Genomic DNA, 20,421 nt, shown 5'->3' on the forward strand with positions numbered 1-20,421 from the left:
CTTTGGATATACTTATGAAAAAAATTACTTCTAAAATTTATAAGTTAAAAAATTTGTTTTGATAAATTATAAAAATAAAATAAAAAAATTAAAGAGTAAAATATTTAAATTTTTTAAAAAGAGGAAAGAGTTTACTTTCTACTTCTTACAAAATAAATTTTTTTAAAGTTACTTTCTACTTTGTATTTAAACGGGATGCATGAGTATTATTCATTCACATTACACTAATAATTACTTATCAAAAAGAAACATTACACTAATAATCCCAAACCTCGATAAATGAATGGGATTGTGTTAGGTTAGCAATCAAAGTAAAAAAATTGGTAACATGAATCATGATCAATGAAAGGTTAGAAAAACATTTGAAATAATGAATAAAACTAAAAGGGATTGATTTTTCTAAAACTAGGACGAAGTGACTCGGATTGTGCATGAGTCAATAAGGGGATCAACTATTCCAACTCATCCGAGTTGATTCGTAGTCATCCGAGTTATAAAACCATGCTAACGAGGGCACGTGAACTATAAAACAACAAGGTTTTTCTTATATAATAAAATGGCAATAAGAAGTTCACGTGAACAATAATACATCAATACTCATTAAACTCTTTGAAGCACTCACATTTACAACTTCCAGAACAGATTTTCTTTTATTTTATTCCTTTTGTGATTTTTCTTGATGAATACCCACATTTTCATGCAGTAAGTAAGCAAGCACAAGAGTAGTTCAAAGCTCAGCTTGAGAGGCGAACAAAAAAAAAAAAAAAAAGAGGTACAGAGTGAATCTTCTTCAATGAAGAAACAAGGTTGTGAGATAGAAGCAATGGGTATCAACTACGAGATCCAAATACAAAAAACATCAAACCCATTTAAGATCTTCAACCAAAAACAAGAAGAAGTAGATCAAGAACAAGGAAGAACAAAGCCAAGCACACGGCACGTGCTAAAAGACGTAAATTGCGTGGCAAAACCATGGGAGATCCTTGCAATTGTAGGTCCAAGTGGTGCAGGAAAATCTACTCTCTTAGAGATCCTTGCAGGGAGACTCACCCCTCAAACTTCCTCCATCTTCATCAACCAAAAGCCCATTAATAAGGCCCAATTCAAGAAAATCTCCGGCTATGTCACCCAAAAGGACACACTCTTCCCACTCCTCACCGTCGAAGAAACGCTAATGTTCAGTGCCAAGCTCCGGCTCCATCTCCCATCGTCTCAATTGAGCACAAGAGTGAAGGCATTGATCCAAGAATTGGGCTTGGGCCATGTCGCAAAAGCCCGTGTCGGCGACGATAAGGTTCGTGGGATCTCTGGTGGTGAAAGGCGTCGTGTGTCGATTGGTGTCGATGTGATACATGATCCGAGAGTATTGATCCTTGACGAACCCACGTCGGGACTAGATAGTACATCAGCTCATCAGATCATCGATATGTTGAAGACCATGGCAGAAACTCGGGGTAGGACTATAGTCCTTAGTATACATCAACCCGGGTTCCGAATTGTGAAGCTGTTCAATTCTATTCTTTTGTTAGCTAATGGCTCGGTTTTACACCACGGAACCGTCGATCATCTTCAGTTGCAATTAAGATCAATGGGTCTACAACTTCCTCTCCATGTCAATATCGTTGAATTCGCCATCGATGCTATTGAAACCCTTCAACAAGCACATCAAGAACAACCACAATTACTACCACCACACCACAAGAGAGGAGTAGGAGTAGGAGTAGGAGGGGAAGAAGGTGAGAATGATACAAGTGGTAAGTTTACTTTACAACAACTGTTTCAACAAGCCAAGGTAATTGATGAAGAAATCATCGATAATGTGATTAATGATGTTCCTAATGGTTTCGCTAATTCAAGATTACGTGAAACCGTTATACTTACCCATAGGTTCTCGAAGAACATTTATCGAACCAAGGAGCTATTCGCTTGTCGAACACTTCAAATGTTGATGGCTGGGCTAGTCTTGGGTTCGATCTTTTACGATCTTAAAGATGATGTAATCGGCTCAGCTGAGAGAGTAGGCCTATTTGCATTTATCTTGACATTTTTGTTATCATGCACCACTGAAGCTCTACCTATTTTCTTGCAAGAAAGGGAGATTTTGATGAAGGAGACCTCATGTGGAAGCTATAGAGTGTCATCGTATGTGATCGCTAATGGGCTCGTCTACCTACCATTTCTACTAATTCTTGCTCTCTTATTCTCTGTACCATTGTATTGGTTGGTGGGTCTAAGGCGAGATTTCTTCGGTTTTGCGTTTTTCTTGTTGTTAATATGGTTGATTCTCTACACAGCGAATTCGGTTGTGGTTTGTTTCAGTGCTCTTGTGCCGAATTTCATTGTGGGGAATTCAGTGATATCGGGCGTGATGGGATCGTTCTTTTTGTTCTCGGGGTACTTCATATCGAAGAATGGGATGCCGAATTATTGGATATTTATGCATTATATATCACTGTTTAAGTATCCATTTGAAGGGTTTTTGATAAATGAGTTTTCTGGTTCAGGGAAATGTTTGGAATATATGTTTGGTGGATGTGTGGTGAGTGGGGAAGATGTACTTAAAGAAGAAGGGTTTGGAGATGAGAGTAGGTGGAGAAATGTAGTGATCATGGTTTGTTTCATCTTGTTTTATAGGTTCATATCTTATGTTATTCTTAGGTGTAGATGCTCTCAAAGGGAAGGTGGTCTCAAGATGGCTCTTCTTTGAAGTTTGAATAATAAGGTCACAACATCTCTCACTCTCTCCTTCACAAATATGTGAATATTGTGGCCCACATGTTTTGGTTTGTTACTTCTTCATTTTGTATTCCAAGAACAAATTTCATATCAATAAATATGAAATATTAGAACTCTCTCTCTCTCTCTCTTATGAAATATTAGAACTCTCTCCCTCTCTCTCTCTCAAATATGGAAATATTGTGGTCCATATGTATTGATTTGTCACCACTTCAATTTCTCTTCCAAGAAAAAAAAAATTCAGATCAATAAATGTGGAATGGGAGTCTCTTTCATAAGCAATAAATTAAGAAACTTGTACATTGGGACACAAAATTTGTTCACAAAGTGATGAGCAAAGATTTTATACCAATCTCTAAATTGTCACGAACATTTTTGGGCCCATTAACCCACTCAATGTTTCATTCACTCTGTGGTAAACTTTGTACTAAATATCAGTGAATTTGAATTTTTTTTCATGATCTTTAATTAAAGTACATTTTTAAAGATCATAATCTGACTCTCTTTTTTGTACGCTCCATTAACAGAATTGTAGATCATTTACTTTGGGATACACAAGTTAAAAAGATTTATGACTATGTAAATTGCCAGGTCAAGAAATGTACGAAAAAAGATGATTAGATTATGATTAATCTTACTTAAATTGAAATTCGTGGTGGAAAGAGTTCAAATAAAAAAATATATAAATCATGACTCAAGTTTATTTTAATTTTATTTAAATGTAATGATTTGTAATTCAACTTGACAGGGTAACTCAAAAATTTAATTGAAGTGTACCCTGCAAGAATCGTAGATTTTTTTTCTCGGAATACACAACTGCACATGCCCATAAAACATGTGCAGTTGTGTACCCCAAGGAAAAAATATACAATTCGTGCACCCACCACATCAATGAGTTTTTAAGTTAGCCTGTCAGCTTGAGTTACAAAATACACTCTTTATTTAAGGAACATATTGTGGAGAAGTCTAACATTCATGAGTAAGTGGGCCTAACGATGTGTCAGATGACATTTTAAGGACACGATGGAACCATGATTCTCAGTTTGGTATCAATCCTAAATATTTCACCAATTATTGACTTCAAAATATTTAATGTTTCGAGAATGTCTTTATATTTTAATTAAAAATCATTTTGTAATTTTTCTCCTATTCAAAATATTGCATCAAAATTAAATTTTATTTTAAAGGCAAATTGAGAAATAAACGTTAGACTTCTCATTGTCTTTAGATTCATTTAGAGGAATTTTGAATTTTTCATAAAGTTAGAACCTTTAATCTACATTGGGCCCATTGGGGGCACAGTACCTATATACTTTCCACGTGGCACACATCCTGTGGTTTGGAGCAACATCACATCATGAGAATTCCCAAGCCCAAATTAGCTGAGTCATGTGTGATTCTAGCCACAATAGCTGATTTCACATTTTTGTTTCACTCATCCACGTGGTTGGTGGTCCGTAAATTGTCAATTTTTCAAAGAGTAATCTTCAAGAAACTTTGATTTTCCACTTATCCCAAAAATTCTCAACCACATGTTTAATGAAGGAAAAAATTACTTGACATACATTGTGGAAGGGGTTTTCTTTTTAAATAATCCTCGACTTTTGAGCTGTATTGTGATAATCCATTTCATTTAGTAAATTTTTTACATCTAAATGGTCTCGATCTAAATCTCATTTCCTTTAGAACATTTTTGAATTATTTGAATTATCTTTTTTATTTTTTATTTTTATAATCGTGAATCCTTATAGATAACAGATTAGACTCATATTTGAGTTTTGTCCAATCCATAAATCATGATCTCGTCCAAGAATTAGTTTCGGGGCACGTGCAATGCCAACACATCACATGCACTAAGTAAGTGAGGGTGCGTCCTCACGGATAATCCCTAAGGAATTATTACTCATAATGGGTATTGAACTCATGTCTTATAAGTATTATGAACTATCTTTTTTATCATCTTCTTTACATATTTAAAAAATTTAAACAATAATTACAATAATTTTTTATTAGTTTTGACGATATGAATGATGAAATGGAGAGATATTTTGAACTTTAAATATTTACATATATTTTTCAATCTATTTCAACAAAGTGTAATAAAAAATTATGAACAAAATTGAGATACAATTTCTTTTGAAGATTTCGTTGGTACGTTTGATTCAAATGTTTATTTCACAACTTTAATATGTGTATTTTAAGTATTTTCAAGATCTATCCAGTACAATGAAAAAATCTAAATTATATTTGCAATGTCGAGGTCAATAATTCAATTTTGAATCAACATTTTTATTGTCGAGATCAATATATCAATTTCAAAATATTGAATGTTTTTTTTTTTTATAGAAAGTCTGAGAATATTTGAATTAAGATCATTTTGATGTTTCTCCCATTCAAAATATTACATCAAAATCAAAATTTATTATTTTTAAGGTAAATTTTTTAACTTTGAGAGGTCAAGTTATCATTTTGTCTTCTTTTATCTTTTACCACGAAATTGAGAAATAAACTTTGGACTTCTCGTTGTCGTTGGATTCATTCAGAGGAGTTTTGAATTTTTCGTAAAGTTAGAACCTTTTGTCTACATTAGGCTCACTAGGGGCACACCTATGGACTATCCACGTGGCATACATGGGAGGATTTGGAGGAACATCACATCATGAGGTGTGATTGATTCCAGCCACAAATAAATAATTGGGGTCACCTTTTGTTTCAACCATACACGTGGTTGGTGGTCAGCAAATTGTAATTTTTCAACTTGTCTCTATCAAACTTTCCTCTCATACCAACCCGTCTCTTTACGACTCTATTACTTTTTTTTTTTAATAATAAAATTACCCTCCTTTTCAATTTCAACGAAGGAAACAAATTACTAAGGTCACCTTGTCGCATCCAAAAATGATCTGATGCCACGTGGATATGAAGAACATAATTTTATAAATTTAAATGAAAAAATTTATTTTTTACCATTCAATTTTAATATGTTGGATTAATTAAAGAAAATTGATTTTTTCTATTTTTAGATTTGGGTTCTTCCATGAGATCTAAAGGACTGCCAATTTGGTAAGTCATTTGAGTTTGCTGACTCTAAATAAGATTTAAAATCTTACTAAATTAGTTATATAAAAAAAAAAAATTCTTTATTTTTTATTATTTAATTATATATTTTTAAATATTTAAAGATGTATTATTTTTTATGAAAAATATTATTCAAAATCATTAAAATCTTTTCTATGATATTCTTTTTGTTTGTATATTTAAGAATCTGATTGTGGAGGAAAAGACAAAAGTAAAGGGCCAAAGGGTTGTGTGGGTCAGAATAATGCCGATGGGAATACCACTGTATGAAAAAAAAATATATATATATATATATATATATATATAATAAGGAATTTTAGGTTTACAGCCTCCACCCTATGAAATGGCTGATATTAAAGATACTCCCTCACAAAATGCAAAGTGTGGTTTATCCCCCCCTTAACGTCTCTAACTGATGATGAATTAGCTGTAAAATTCTGATTTTATTCGAAATTCTCAAAATGCCCTCTCAAGATTAAAATTAGATGCCAAAATTTGAGTAGTCATAAATATCCCCACTTTTATATTTAAATTTAATATAATTAATTTCATTTTTGTAATTAAAAATTAAAAAAAAAAACAAAAAATTATAACTCACGATGTTATAATCATGCTGCTTTATTTTTAAAATTGTAAAAATGTAATTTTTACTATGTAATTTTCAAAAATCATTTAATCAATATTTTTAAATTACAAATAATCCCCTTTGATATATGTATGTTTGCACATGCCACCTTCTAGTAAGAGATAATGCTAATTTTATATTTGCGAACAACTTAATGCATCATCTCCTTCTTTTTTCAATTGTTTGAGTGAAATGCGGCAAAAGAAAGAAAAAAATCATGGATCAACTCCATCATCTTCTAGGGTTACAATCTGGACAACCTAACCAAAATTCAACCTAGGATTAACCCGATTGATAGGTGAACCTAGACTGAGTTATGTAGAAGATGAGTGGAGCTTGTGTTAGACTATCTCAACCGGACGTCTATTCAAGTTGAGGGCAAGGGTGGATTTACAATGGGGTCACTTGCCCACAGAAGAATATTCAAAATCTAATGATTTAGGAGGAATTATTGCCACAGATAACAACGTCAGATATTTTTTATAAGCAAGTATTGCCCCCACAAAAAAATTAAGTCTTAGTTGTCCACATAAAAAAAAAAATCACTTTTAATTGCCCCCACCCTCCCCTGTGGGCAAAATCTTGGCTCTACCCCTGGTTAAGATTATATACTAATATATAAATATTTTTATATTAATTATAAATTTTTTATTCCACACTATTATTATGACTTGTGGACAATTGAATATTGTTAATGCAGACTTTGATTTAGGTGTTGTTTGTTAAACTGAAAAAAATAAGTGTTGAATAGCATTAAGTGCTGAAACTTATAAGTGTTGCATTTAAGTGCTGAAAAAGTTGTTTGTTTAGATGTTGAATCATATTTGTTACACATTGCTGAAGTTGGTAAATTATCTTTGTTACCCTTACAATCATATTATACATTGTTTGAATATTTCAAATGCCTATTTTTTATCAAACACAATAAAATATATTATTTCTTATAAAATTAAAATACAGTTCATTTTTAAATAATAAATAATACTCAAATCTTTAATTTATAAATAATAATTTCTATTTATAAAAGCCCACAACTTTCAAATTAAAAATAATAATGTCATATAAGTCACCAAAATTTGAAATCAACATTAAAAGAACTTAATTTTGGATGAATAATTTTCGATGGAAACGAAAGATGTGTAATTATAAAAGCACCCTATGAATTAATAAGGGCAACCCACACCATAGCTAATTTTTTTTGTTTTATATGGGTTAAAGTTTTTGGAATGAGCAAATTTTTAGTAAGGATGGTCTATATGATCTAAAGATTATCCTCACAAAAAATTAGTCATTTTTGAAACTTCTAACTCGTCAAAAATAGTTTTCAAAAAAAAAAAAAGGGGGGGGACAATTTACGGTTCTTGAACTTGTTTTGATAGGGTTAGATGTTTCAGGATGTGCTGATTTTTTGTGAGGATGATCTCCTCATTGTAGAGATCATCCTCATCAAAAATCAACTTATTCAAAAACTTTTAACCCATGTAAGACAAAATAATTTAGCCATGGTGTGGGTTTATTAATTTGTAGGGTGCTTATATACTAATGAGGAGATCATCCTCACCAAAAACCAACTCATTCCAAAACTTTTAACCCACATAAGACAAAATAATTTAGCCATGATGTGGGTTTATTAATTTGTGGGGTGCTTATAAACTTATCCATAGGATATAAGAGGTAATATCCTTTTAAGAATAAGGACATACTTGTCTGTGCTCAAAAAAACGAAGGGCATACTTATCCGTGTCGAAAAAAGTGAAGTGCTTACCACTTCAGCACTTTTTTTCAGCATCAAAATAGTGCTGAATTTTTTTCACTTATTTTTAACAATAAGCGTTGAAAATATAGAGTAAACAAATGCGTTATTTTGACAAAAAGTACTGAATATATTTTTTTTCAATAATAAGCGTTGAAAAATAGCGCAAACAAACACTGCCTTAGTCTGGTTTGTTTAAATATTCTCTCAATGATGGATTTGAAGATTTATGCAATTTTATTTACTAGTCATTTTGTTTTGATGTTGTATTTCTTTTTTTAAAAATAAAATTTATTTGCTAATGAAATTAAAATTAAGGTTAAACCCAACCAAATCACCCAAAATTACCTAACTTGGGTTAAGTTGAACTCAACCCGACTTTAAAACATCAAGATCGGGTTGTGCTCAAATTAAGAGTTCTACAACTTGGTTTGAACCTAGGTTTACCCTCCAACCCGCCCAAGTTGCAATCCTATCATTTCCCCCCGTAGGAACTACGAGATCACCCCAAGAATGCCTTTGGGAGTAATGTTAATTTTATTTTCTTATCAATGAAATTGTCAAAATATAAGAGTGGTGATTTTCTGACACATGCTCTTTGATATGGCGGGTTAAAACCATAGATTTTTTCTTTCGGGATACACAATTGTAAATCTCCATAAATATGTGTGGTTGTGTGTCCCAAGAAAAGAACATATGGTTCTAACACATGGGTGGGGGGCGTGTGTCAGAAGGGGTAATAAGAAAATCATTATTCATGCAATAATGGATCCATACTAATAGAATAATGATTTTCTCACTAGAAAATTTTCATTCAGTTAATACTCAACTGACGTGTTATGAACACAGAAAGATAGATCTGTTTTCTCAGAACACACAAATGCAAATTCCCATAATAAATGTGCATTTGTGTGAATCCTGAGAAAATAAATCTATGATTTCATGTCCGTGACACGTCAGCTTCACGGACTGAAGCTTTCTAGACAGTATATCAGCACGCATAATAATAATAATAATAATAATAGACCCACAACCGACTAATGGATTTCGGGTGCAACGGTTAACCATTGACATTCACAGGTCGGGATACAGACATTTAATCTTGTGCTCTTCTATAAACCATTATAACAAACAAAAATTGTACACAACGGTCTTCCATTTTCAAATTTCAACCTAAACCCTAACACGATCACTCTTTTTCAAAATAGCACACTAGGTTCTGTGGAGCTGAATTAACATCATGTACACAAATGACAACATTACAACCATTGATCCAATCCATCACTATGCATCCCTCATTGAAAAGTGCATCACAACCAGACACCTCAAGCATGGAAAACTCCTTCACTCACACCTTATCAAAACCGCTCTCAATCTCAATGTCTTTCTCTCTAACCGTCTCATAGACATGTATGCCAAATGCAACTCAATACAATGCGCTCAAAACACCTTCAATGATCTCCCTATTAAAAACACCCATTCTTGGAATACAATCCTATCTACCTACACTCGATTTGGGTTCTTTGAAAAAGCTCACAAACTGTTAAACAAAATGCCAAATCCAAATCTTGTAAGCTATAATTCGATGATTTCGGGCTTAACCCATCATGGGTTTCACAAAGAAGCAATCGATATCTTCCAAAGAATGCAAAAAGAGCACAATTGTATGTTAATAGATAAGTTCACGATTGTCAGCATCGTGACTGCTTGTGCTAGCTTGGGAGCGCTAGAGTTGTTGCGTCAAGTCCATGGAGTGGGAGTGACTGTAATCGGCTTTGATCTGAATATTATAATGTACAATGCTTTGATTGATGCATACGGAAAGTGTCGTGAACCCGATGTCTCTTGTCGGGTTTTTAATCAAATGCCCGAAAGGGATGTCGTGTCGTGGACTTCAATGGTTGTTGCTTTTGCTTGGGCAGCTAGATTAATAGAAGCTCATTCGGTATTTGATCGGATGCCAATCAAGAATTCAGTCTCGTGGACGGCTTTAATTGCGGGGTTTGCACAAAATGGGCATGGAGATGAGGCGTTGTATCTCTTTGAGCGAATGCAGGATGAGAGGATCAGGCCTAGTGCCTTTACATTTGTCAGTGTTCTTAGTGCTTGTGCGGATCTAGCACTCATCGAACGTGGAAAACAGCTTCATGGGCACATTATTAGAAGTAGTAGCAAAAGTGACTTATTCAATGTGTTTGTATTCAATGCTTTTATCGACATGTATGCCAAGTGCGGTGACATGAAATCTGCTACGACATTGTTCGAGAGGATGCCCGAGAAGGATATTATCTCATGGAACTCACTTGTAACCGGATTTGCTCAGAATGGGTTCGGGAAGGAGTCGCTTGCAGTATTTGAGAAGATGATCGAAGTAGGTGTCACACCACCAAATCACGTCACCTTTCTTGGGGTGTTATCTGCTTGTAGTCACATGGGTTTGGTATCTGAAGGACACCAAATCTTGTACTCGATGGAGAACTACGGTGTCTGTCCAAGGTCAGAGCACTATGCATTACTGATCGATGCACTAGGACGAAAGAACAGACTTGAGGAAGCGATGAAGTTGATTGATAATGCACGATCTGGATTGGATCATGTGGGGATGTGGGGTGCCTTATTAGGTGCATGTAGAGTCCATGGAAACTTGGATCTCGCAAGGAGGGCAGCGGAAGCTCTCTTTGAGTTGGAACCAAGTAACGGTGCTAGATATGTTTCGCTGTCTAACATTTATGCTGCCGCGGGTAGATGGGATGATGCCCGCCAAGTGAGGAGGCTCATGAAGGAGAGAGGTTTGAGAAAAGACACGGCTTATAGTTGGACCGAGGTGAGGAATGAAAGACATGGGTTTGTAGCTGAAGACAAGTCACATGGTCAGACAGAAGAGATATATGAAGTGATCACCATATTGGCAGAACAGATGAAAGATGAAGTGATTTCGCTTGGGTAACTATGCGCCTGTCACACTTGTGTGCTCAATTTCGATCCAACTGAAACCGGGATTCTTTTGGATTCTTTGGCCTCGCATTGTTTTTCGAACTTGTGCTGACCTATCCCAGTCTCCACAAGTAGCATTTATGGTAGCTAGTTGGACATAAGCACTTGAATTCTCGGGATCAAGTTTGATAATATGCTCGGCTACTTTCTTCCCAAGAGCCTCGTCTCCCTGAGCTGTGCAACCTCTCAATACCGATGACCACATGCTTGTGTCTGCCTCGAATGGCATCCAATCAATGAGATTCATTGCTTCTTCAAGGCAACCCGCACGGGCAAACAAATCAATCATGCACGAGTAGTGTTCAATCCCAGGATCAATATTGTATTCAGGTTTCATTGAATAAAACCATCTTCTTCCCTCCTCGACCATACCACAGTGGTCGCAAGCAGACAAAACTCCTGTGAAGGTGATATCGTTGGGACTCACACCCGCGTGTCTCATCTTGTCAAACAGCTTCAACGCTTCAATCCCATAACCATTTGTAGAATAACCCATCAGCATTGAATTCCAAGGGACTTCATCAGATTTCATCATCTCGTCAAACAGACTTCGTCCATCTCCAATGTTGCCACACTTACAATAGAGATCTATAAGGGAGGTAGCGATGATCTGATCAGACTCAAGCCCGACAACAGTTGCTCGAGCGAAAATCTGCTCACCAAGTCTAAGAGAACATATGCTAGCACAAGCACTAATCACACTAGCAAGACTAACCTTGTCAATCCTCAAATCCAACCGATGCATCTCACAAAAGAGATTTAACGCTTCAATGGCGCACCCATTCTGACTATAACCGACTATCATTGAATTCCATGAGATCAGGCTCTTACTTGGCATCGTATCAAAAACCCATCTGGCATCTTCGATTCTCCTATAATTGCAATAAAGATTGATAATAGAATTGAGCAATATAGTGTCGTGTTCTTCAAGTTCGCCAAAGAATTTGCAAGCATCATCAGGACTTCCACACTTGGAATACATGTCAATAAGAACACTAGCAACAATCATGTCACTTACGAATCCAAGTTTATAAGAATGAACATGAACTTGTTTGCCAATTTTAACAACACCTAAGTTAGCACACGCACTCAAGACACTCGTAAAAGTAGAGGAATCTGCCCGAATTCCTTCCGTCTGCATCATATTATAAAGACCCAATGCTGCTTCTACTTGATTATTGGCAACATATCCAGCAATCATGGAGTTCCATATCACGGCACATGGGCTGCTATTATCGAATAGTTTTCTTGCATCGGTCAATCTACCACATCTTGCATATCCCGAGATCAAAGCCGAGAGTGAGAAGTCATCAGGTTTTTTAAACGAATCCAAAATATGACTCGCACTGTCAAAGTCTCCACACTTCGCGTACATGTTAACAAGAGAGCTTACCAAGACGGTATCAAAATCCATTTTGCTGACAATAACACGGGTGTGGATTTGCTTGCCGTAATCTAAAGCTGCCAAATTGGCACACACACCGACAACAGTTGTCAATATGAAAGTATCGATTTTTGATGGCTCGATGGGATTCGAATTGAGATCTTTAAACAACCTCAAAGCTTCTCCGGGATGGCCATTGCTCGCATATCCATGAATCATAGAATTCCAAGCAATCCCATTTCTCATCGGCATCTCATTAAATAACCTTCTAGCGACTTGAAGATTACCTGATTTTGCAAAACTCAAGATGACCACATTCCAAGAAAATTCATTCTTTTGAGGCATAGAATCGAACAACTCTAACGAATCTTTCTTGTTTCCCAATTTCAAGTAAGCTTCAATCATCGAATTCCACGAGAAACAGTTTGTGTGAGGCATCTCATCGAACAAACACTGTGCATCACTCAATCGGCCGCACCTTGTGTACATTTGAAGAAGAAAATTTCCAATGAAAGGAGCTGATTCAAGAAGACCCCTTTTGAGCAAGAGGAGATGAATTTGTTTCCCTTTCAGGATCGAACGGTGGGTGTCGAAGGATCGTAATAAGCGAGCACAAGAAAGGAGATCAAGGTCCATGATGAACAGTTATATAATCATCTCAAGCATGTGTAGATAGATTATTTGTAATGGGATGCAGTTGAGACAGTTTCTCTCTTGGCCCATGAGTTTATATTTTGAACTTTGAACAACTACCATGGACCGGAAGGTACAGACCACAGCATAGTCACAATGAACCAACCGGACCGGATTAGACTTTAACTTGAGGTAGCACTAGAACAGGGGTATTTGATTCGATAGAAATAGAATTTTGAAATTACTGAAATAGCCTCCTCATCTTCAATCTCTTGTCAAAATTCTATGATTATTTTTTTAATTTTTTCGAGAATAATAGAAGGGAGACAAACGGTCTTGAGAAAACCTTCAAAAAAAAAAAAAAAAAAAAATTAATAACAACCATAATAGTTATTATTATTATTTAAATTTTAATAAAAAGTTATAAAATTATCATAGTTCTTTGGACAATTTAGACATATCCTTTTGACTGTGGTATTTTCTTGTAGAGTAACATAAATAACCTAAATGCCATGGTATTCTTATTTAATCTCTTGCCAAAAACCCCTTTATGGTAAATACTTTTACTCTCATCGTCGACCTCAACGTGCTATCTTCTTCAACTTGAAAACCTCAAGAACAATATAGAATAAGGTTGAAGAGGACGGATTATTTTACAAGAAAATCAATGTTTCAGGCCAGAGATTGAAGATGAGGTTGAATAAGCAAATTAATAATAATAATACCGATTTACAAGTAGATTTCTTGATGATTACCAAGTAGTAGTAAAGGATCTCACCTCTTGTTAAAATACCTATTTGGCAAAGTTGAGAAATATTCCTTATTTATCTTATTTTAATAACAGAAGATGTGACTTTACATAGAATTTTCGAAGAAAAAGATTCCTTCAACGAACCCCAATTCTTTCAGGTTTTTTTTTTTTGCTAAGTAAATCTTTGGTATAAAGCTTTGATGATGATAACGATTGTAAGTTACCACACTTGTATGGATATACCAAGTGTCTTTTGGATAATTGACATTGTGCTCAAGTGAGAAGATATCCAACAAGGGATATCCTAATATCTAAGTCATTATTTCCCTTCTTCGATTGGACACAAAATAATCAAACTGGAAGTATTTGAAAAAAGAATTTTATCAAATTCTTGAAATATATATATAAATGTAAAGTCAAGCAAACTAGTCTTATGTTACATTTACTTCTGTCTAACTATAGGGTATGGAGTACAAGCATGGCAATAATTTGAACAAATATTAAAATAGTTGCTACTTACATAGCAAACAAAAGAATTCAGTTTAAAGTTCGGAGAAGTAAGTAAAATAGTACTTAAAATTCTATAGGAAACAAAAAAAAAATTGTTAGAACATCAAAATATGTAGAATTCAGTCATTCTTAGAATTCTGGCCCACCTTCGCAATTGACTCCCATGGAGTGAATTTTGCTTTCAAGCATCCTGATTATCTCTGTAAGACGGTGTAAAAATCCCACAAGTTCTCATTTTCATTTTTTGGCGAGTAATGATTTTATTGAAGAAGGAAGAATTATGCGAGGAATAAAGAATTATAATCCTCTTCCGCAATCTTTGATTTTTTTTCCGACACTCAACTTCCGAAGAACATTCATAAAAGCAACTTCACATTCCCAAATGTCTAAAAATTGATCTAGCACACCAACAACTGACTTCATCTCAATGCATAGTTCATAATGGTAAGAATGTCAGTCTCCGTGATAAGGGCATTTAATAGTTTCTGCAGAACCAAATCCTCTGCAAAGGAGTTCTTACTCTCACTTTTCATCTTTAAGATGCCCAGAACTGCGCCAAGGATTGATCATCAGTTCCTGATTGCAAGATTACCTGTTTAAAGTATCTGAAATTCCAATCTAAACTTCCCAGTCGACAACATTCAGTTTCGTCAAGACCCAATGTATCATCCTCAACTCTAGGCCAAAGATAATTCCTTTGTATCTGCAATTTAATCATCACAATTGCTCAATTTTTTTTCTGAGGGGATCTCAAACTGAAATGGAGTCAAAGGGTTTAATTCATTAAGCTGTTCTGCAGCCCATTCTCCCAACCTTGGATTTTTGTGTTCTCTACAAGCATCAAAGACCCTCATCAGCATTGGTACAGTTGGCTCAAATGGCATTTTATGAATGAAATCCTCGAGCTCGTCCATGAATCCATATCTACTGAAGAGCTCGATCATACACTCATAATGTTCCAATCGAGGAATAATGCAATACTTGCCACTCATGGAATCAAAATAATGCTTACCCAAGTCAACAAATCCCTCGTCTATACAAGCAAGCAAAACACCTTGAAAGGTGACATGGTTTGCCTTAATTCCTTCATCCTGCATCGATCCAAATAGTTCAAGAACATCTCTACCCTTTCCATTATGAGCACACCCAAAAACCATGGAATTCCAAAGGATCAAATCTCTCGATTTTGCTCCTTCAAACACCTTGATTGCATACTCGAGACAACGACATTTAGAGTACATGTCAACTAAAGCTCCTTTGACGACGACATCTATCTCATAACCATTCCTAAGCATGTACCCATGGATTTGTTTCCCATGTTCAAGAGTGAAGATATTTGCACATGCCGCGAGGAGGGTACTGAAAGTGAACTCACTTGGCGTTGTTTCCCATTGCATCTCCCGAAACATTCTCATTGCTTCGTCACTCAACCCATGACGAGCATAGCTCGTGATCAAAGAATTCCATGAGACCCTATCCCGATAACGACCCATCTCAAAGAACAAAATTCTAGAGCTTTTCAAACTCCCACACTTCCCATACATGTCAAGAAGGGCATTCCCAACAAGGATATTCGAGTAGAACCCATGTCTGTAAGTAAACCCATGGACCTGTTTCCCTAACTCAACGTCTGATATCCCCGCACACACATTAAGAATCAAACTTAGAGTCACATGATCAATACCTTTGGTTGATCTACACATATAGATAATAAAACCCAAGGCCTCATCCCATTTAAGAAACCGTACGTATCCCACCAACATTGCATTCCACGATACCACACTCCGTTCCGGCATGTCATTGAAGAGCTTCCGTGCCTCTTCGATTCTTCCACACATTGCATACCCGGAAACAATTGAAGTCCAAGAAACCATGTTCCTTGAACAAGGTAGATCAAAAAGGCGATGAGCATCCTTCAAGCCACCACATTTTGCATACATATCAATAAGTGAGCTCATAACTACTTCATTCTCTTCAAACCCAAGTTTAACTAAATATCCATGGATCTGCCACCCCTCCTTGATTGCTAAAATACTTGAACAAGCAATAAGAGCGGTAGATAATGTAAAATTCAATGGCCTAAAATCGGCCCCAACCATCTTGAAGAACATAACCAAAGCCTCATCTTCTTCACCCGCTTCAAGATACCTCCTGATAATCACATTCCATGAAACAGCATTTGGGTTTTGAATCTCATGAAACATTCTTCGTGCATCATCCATAAGCAAACATTTCCCGTAAATATTGACGAATGAGCTCCCCAATATCACATTACAACAAAACCCATGTTTTATAACAAGCCCATGAACTTGTCGCGAAAGAAACAAAGCTAAAACCGCAGCACAAGACCCAAGAACACTCGCAAATGTGATCTCGTTAGCAGAAATTCCAGCTTTATTCATATAAGAAAACAATAACAAAGCCTTATCAGTGCACCCACCTTGGGAATAGGCCGTAATCATCGCATTCCAAGTTCCACCATCTCTTTCAGGCATTTCATCAAACAATTCACGGGCATCTTCCAAACAACCACATTTCCCATACGCTTCAATTGCACGATTGAGAAGAAAAATTGGTGGGTTGGTAGTGAAGGTGACAAGATGGGATTCAACCTTACGGGCTTCGACAATGGCGAGATTCAACGAACATAATTGGAGGAGACGAGCATATAGGGAAGGAGGGAAGGGTAGAGGAGAAGCAAAGAGGATGGAGACAGCTTTTTTAAGGCGACCAGAGTTGAGGAGAGTGAGAATTGTATTGGTTATGGAATTGGTGTTGGTGGGTAGTGTTTTGGGTTGATGGGTAGTTCTTGGAAGAAGACGGTTAAGTAGAGAGACTGCATTCACACCCATGTAATGGAAGGCATTTGGGTGGGACTGAGAGTGGGATTTTAAGTTCAAATCTTCACTATTTGATGAAGTACATGGCTATGATTCTTAATTCATAGTTATGGCTTGAGTGCTGATAGTAAGGTCTTCACTCGGTCAATACTCGACTGACATGTTACGGACACGGGAACGATCTGTTATGGGGATTTGCATTTATTCATTTGTCCCGAAGAAATAAATCTATGATCCTGTATCCGTAACACGTCAGCCGAGTATTGACCGAGTAAAGACTTTCTAATTAGAAAATCATTGTTCTGGTGTCGGTGGTCTTTAGGGACTAGTGTAGAGTACGAATGAATGTGTATAGTTTAAATGTATCTTTAGGGATGTGAAATGCTTTTAAATTGAATTATATATGAATATGCGTAATTCCTTGTGGCCATCCTCCAAGGTCTGTTGGCTTAGTAGCAAGTCGAGTCCTATAACCTTCTCAAAAGGGTAGGTCAAATGTTTCAAACCCCACGAAGCAATGAATTCCTTGGGGCCACCCTCTAGGTCTGTTGACCCTTGACTAAACCAATTGCTCATAGGGCTTTAGTCTCACTTGAAGAGTAGGGATATACACGATAAAAATAATAATAATAATAATAAATAATAAAAAGTATAATTAAACATTAATTTACTTCATCACCATTTACTCTCTTAGAAAAAAAAAATACATTCTCTTCACAATTTACAATTGATAATTTTAGATTATTTTAAAAACACCTCATGCAAAATTGACGGTATTAGGTTTACCTCCTTGCAAAATGCACGATTAGATTTACCCTTTGATCGTAAGTCAACGTTACTTTTTTTTAATGATTTAACAGTGAAATTTTAAGTTAGTAATTTATGTATTTGAAAGGCATTTTGAAGGAAAAGAAATCAAAATTTCATTATTAAATCATGAGGAAAAGGCAATGTTGACTTACAATGGTCAAGGGGATAAACCTAATCTTGCATTTTGCAAGGGGATAAAGTTAATACTGCCAACTTAACTAGTGATAATTCTAAACTACCCATAATTTTAAGAAAGTACAATTACTTTTTATAATAAATTGTACCTTGAAAATACAATCATAGCTCCGTTACTATTTAATAATAATAAAATATTAAATGTATTGATCAATTTAAGTCTGATAGAAATTTAAGATCATATAATAGGTTTCAACTCAACTTTTTATGACTAGATTTGGCAGGAGGTATCATCGAAGCTCCATCATCAAATCCTTCAATATATATATATATATACTCGGTAGCTCCATCATCAAATATTAAATGTGTGTTGATCAATTCAAGTACGTGGAAAAGAGGGGGGGGGGGGAGAGGAGGGATTGGTTCAGGATTAGGTGACTCGTGGAAAAAACACATGATCCCAATTATTTACATACAAAACCCAATTGGATGAGATTTATCCGTAAGATAAGTATCTCAAAGATGTGTGTTATGGAGATGCATACAAATGTTGGTTGTTAGATTTTGTATTTCACGGTTAAATCATGTCTTTTTCTCATGAGTCAATGGATCTCAACCCCTATGTATATATATTGCATTTAACCATTGGTCAACGTAATTTAAATTTAAAAATTCTCTAATTATCCCTTTCTAAGTTTTTGTAATTTTCTAAAATTTATCCATACCATGAACCCTAAAGGTCTAAAGTAACATTTGAGCCTATATGGTAGTCCGCACCCACCCAAATTGGAGGACCTAAAATCATTATTAAGTTATAGAGAACAAAATTAAGAAGTTTAAAAAGAGGGGGGACTTTCAATTTGAGAGTTCAATGACCAGCCATTTTTTAAGCCTTTGACTAGGCAAAAAGGAGTTTTAAAACAAATAAATAAACCTTATTTAAGCCATGAACCCTAGACGGTTGAAGAGCCATTTGAACACATTATAGGGGGCCTATTGAAATTTGGGAGTTCAGTAACCAGTCATTTGTGAAGCCTTTGACTAGGCAAAAAGTAGTTTTGAAACAAATAAATAAATCTTATTTAAATCATGAACCCTAGACGATTGAAGGGCCATTTGAACACATTATAGGATTTCACTATGTTCACATAGATGTTGTATCAAAAATGCCACAATTTTATATATGTAACATGTTGAATACGTAATAAATGATATTTAAATAAATATTTGTCATGCCTATGTTTTTTATGATGGGGCTGTTCAAACCAGTAAGACCAAGTAGCAAGGATGAGTCAACTTACCTTTTAGAACACCACATGTCACCCAAATCCCCCGATACATGCAATACCCCACAAATTACACATACCAAATAAACTAGGATAAATTCACGTGAGTGGCCAACGAGGGGGCTTGAATTGAAGACCTCTCCCTTTTTTAGGGAAGGTCAAATAGTTCATTGTGTTTGCAGGATTCTTAAGTTTGGGATTACACAAGTTGAGAATAAGTCATAATTACATATTCGATACAACATGGCGTGTTTAGTTTTAAACATTTGACATTTTCAAAAAGATAAGAAACACTTTATAGAACGATTATGTAGTCTATTACTTCAAACAAAACAATCTTATGGTAGAAATTAATAGGACAAGAATTCTTTACCTTGCAGATTTTTTTTTCTTCTTTCAACATTTATTTATTTATTAAGTGGCTTTACATTATGCTATCAACTATTTTAACTACTATTTATAATTTTTTATAGTTGAAATTGCATATAATTAAATACACTGAACACATAGGTTCACTTGTAAGTGTGTAGGGTACATGTCTAGGAAAGTATTATTTTCTTGCGCAAAAATGATTTTTATTAAAATCAAAATTAGGGATATCAATGGGTACCCATTTAATCGAAATCGGAACCAAAAACCTCGATTCTAGTTCTCTTTTTATTGGAATAGATTAGAGTCGGGTCTAAAATGGAATCAAACTGATAGAAATTATTCTATTTCAAAATTAATGCATGTTGTATAAAATTCTTCAATTTTTCATATAAATTATCAATTGGAGTTTAATATGAGTTATCTGTTCTAATTTTTTTTACTTTTAACTAAGATGAACTTTTATTTTTGAAAAAAATATTATTAATTTTGTTCTTTATTATAACAAATTATAAAT

The 20,421-nt window shown here is 35.1% G+C and overlaps 3 protein-coding genes and 1 pseudogene across 3 annotated transcripts; 2 read left to right on the top strand and 2 right to left on the bottom strand.

The window, feature by feature from the left end:
- The first annotated feature begins 592 nt into the window (after window positions 1-592).
- Window positions 593-2,852, top strand: ABCG5 (ABC-2 type transporter family protein). Its single transcript, XM_086434784.1, has one exon. The coding sequence runs from the start codon at window positions 794-796 to the stop codon at window positions 2,705-2,707; it is 1,914 nt and encodes a 637-aa protein (XP_086290910.1). The 5' UTR covers window positions 593-793; the 3' UTR covers window positions 2,708-2,852.
- A 6,374-nt stretch (window positions 2,853-9,226) lies between these two features.
- Window positions 9,227-11,139, top strand: LOC147406653 (pentatricopeptide repeat-containing protein At2g13600 pseudogene; annotated as a pseudogene).
- On the bottom strand, window positions 9,805-13,206 carry LOC147406654 (Pentatricopeptide repeat (PPR) superfamily protein). Its single transcript, XM_086434786.1, has one exon. It carries the CDS (start codon window positions 13,204-13,206, stop codon window positions 11,140-11,142), a length of 2,067 nt encoding a protein of 688 aa, XP_086290912.1. The 3' UTR covers window positions 9,805-11,139.
- A 1,143-nt stretch (window positions 13,207-14,349) lies between these two features.
- On the bottom strand, window positions 14,350-17,567 carry LOC147406655 (Tetratricopeptide repeat (TPR)-like superfamily protein). The gene has a single exon (XM_086434785.1). The coding sequence runs from the start codon at window positions 17,314-17,316 to the stop codon at window positions 15,175-15,177; it is 2,142 nt and encodes a 713-aa protein (XP_086290911.1). The 5' UTR covers window positions 17,317-17,567; the 3' UTR covers window positions 14,350-15,174.
- Window positions 17,568-20,421: the final 2,854 nt, after the last annotated feature.

This window comes from Akebia trifoliata, chromosome 3 (assembly GCF_017979445.1).
Source record: "Akebia trifoliata isolate Shusen 1 chromosome 3, ASM1797944v1, whole genome shotgun sequence".
NCBI lineage: Eukaryota > Viridiplantae > Streptophyta > Magnoliopsida > Ranunculales > Lardizabalaceae > Akebia > Akebia trifoliata.

Bases quoted from the DNA above. Each gene is read 5' to 3' on its own strand.
- ABCG5 (XM_086434784.1), top strand. From the start codon at position 794: ATGAAGAAACAAGGTTGTGAGATAGAAGCAATGGGTATCAACTACGAG.
- LOC147406655 (XM_086434785.1), bottom strand. From the start codon at position 17,316: ATGGGTGTGAATGCAGTCTCTCTACTTAACCGTCTTCTTCCAAGAACT.
- LOC147406654 (XM_086434786.1), bottom strand. From the start codon at position 13,206: ATGGACCTTGATCTCCTTTCTTGTGCTCGCTTATTACGATCCTTCGAC.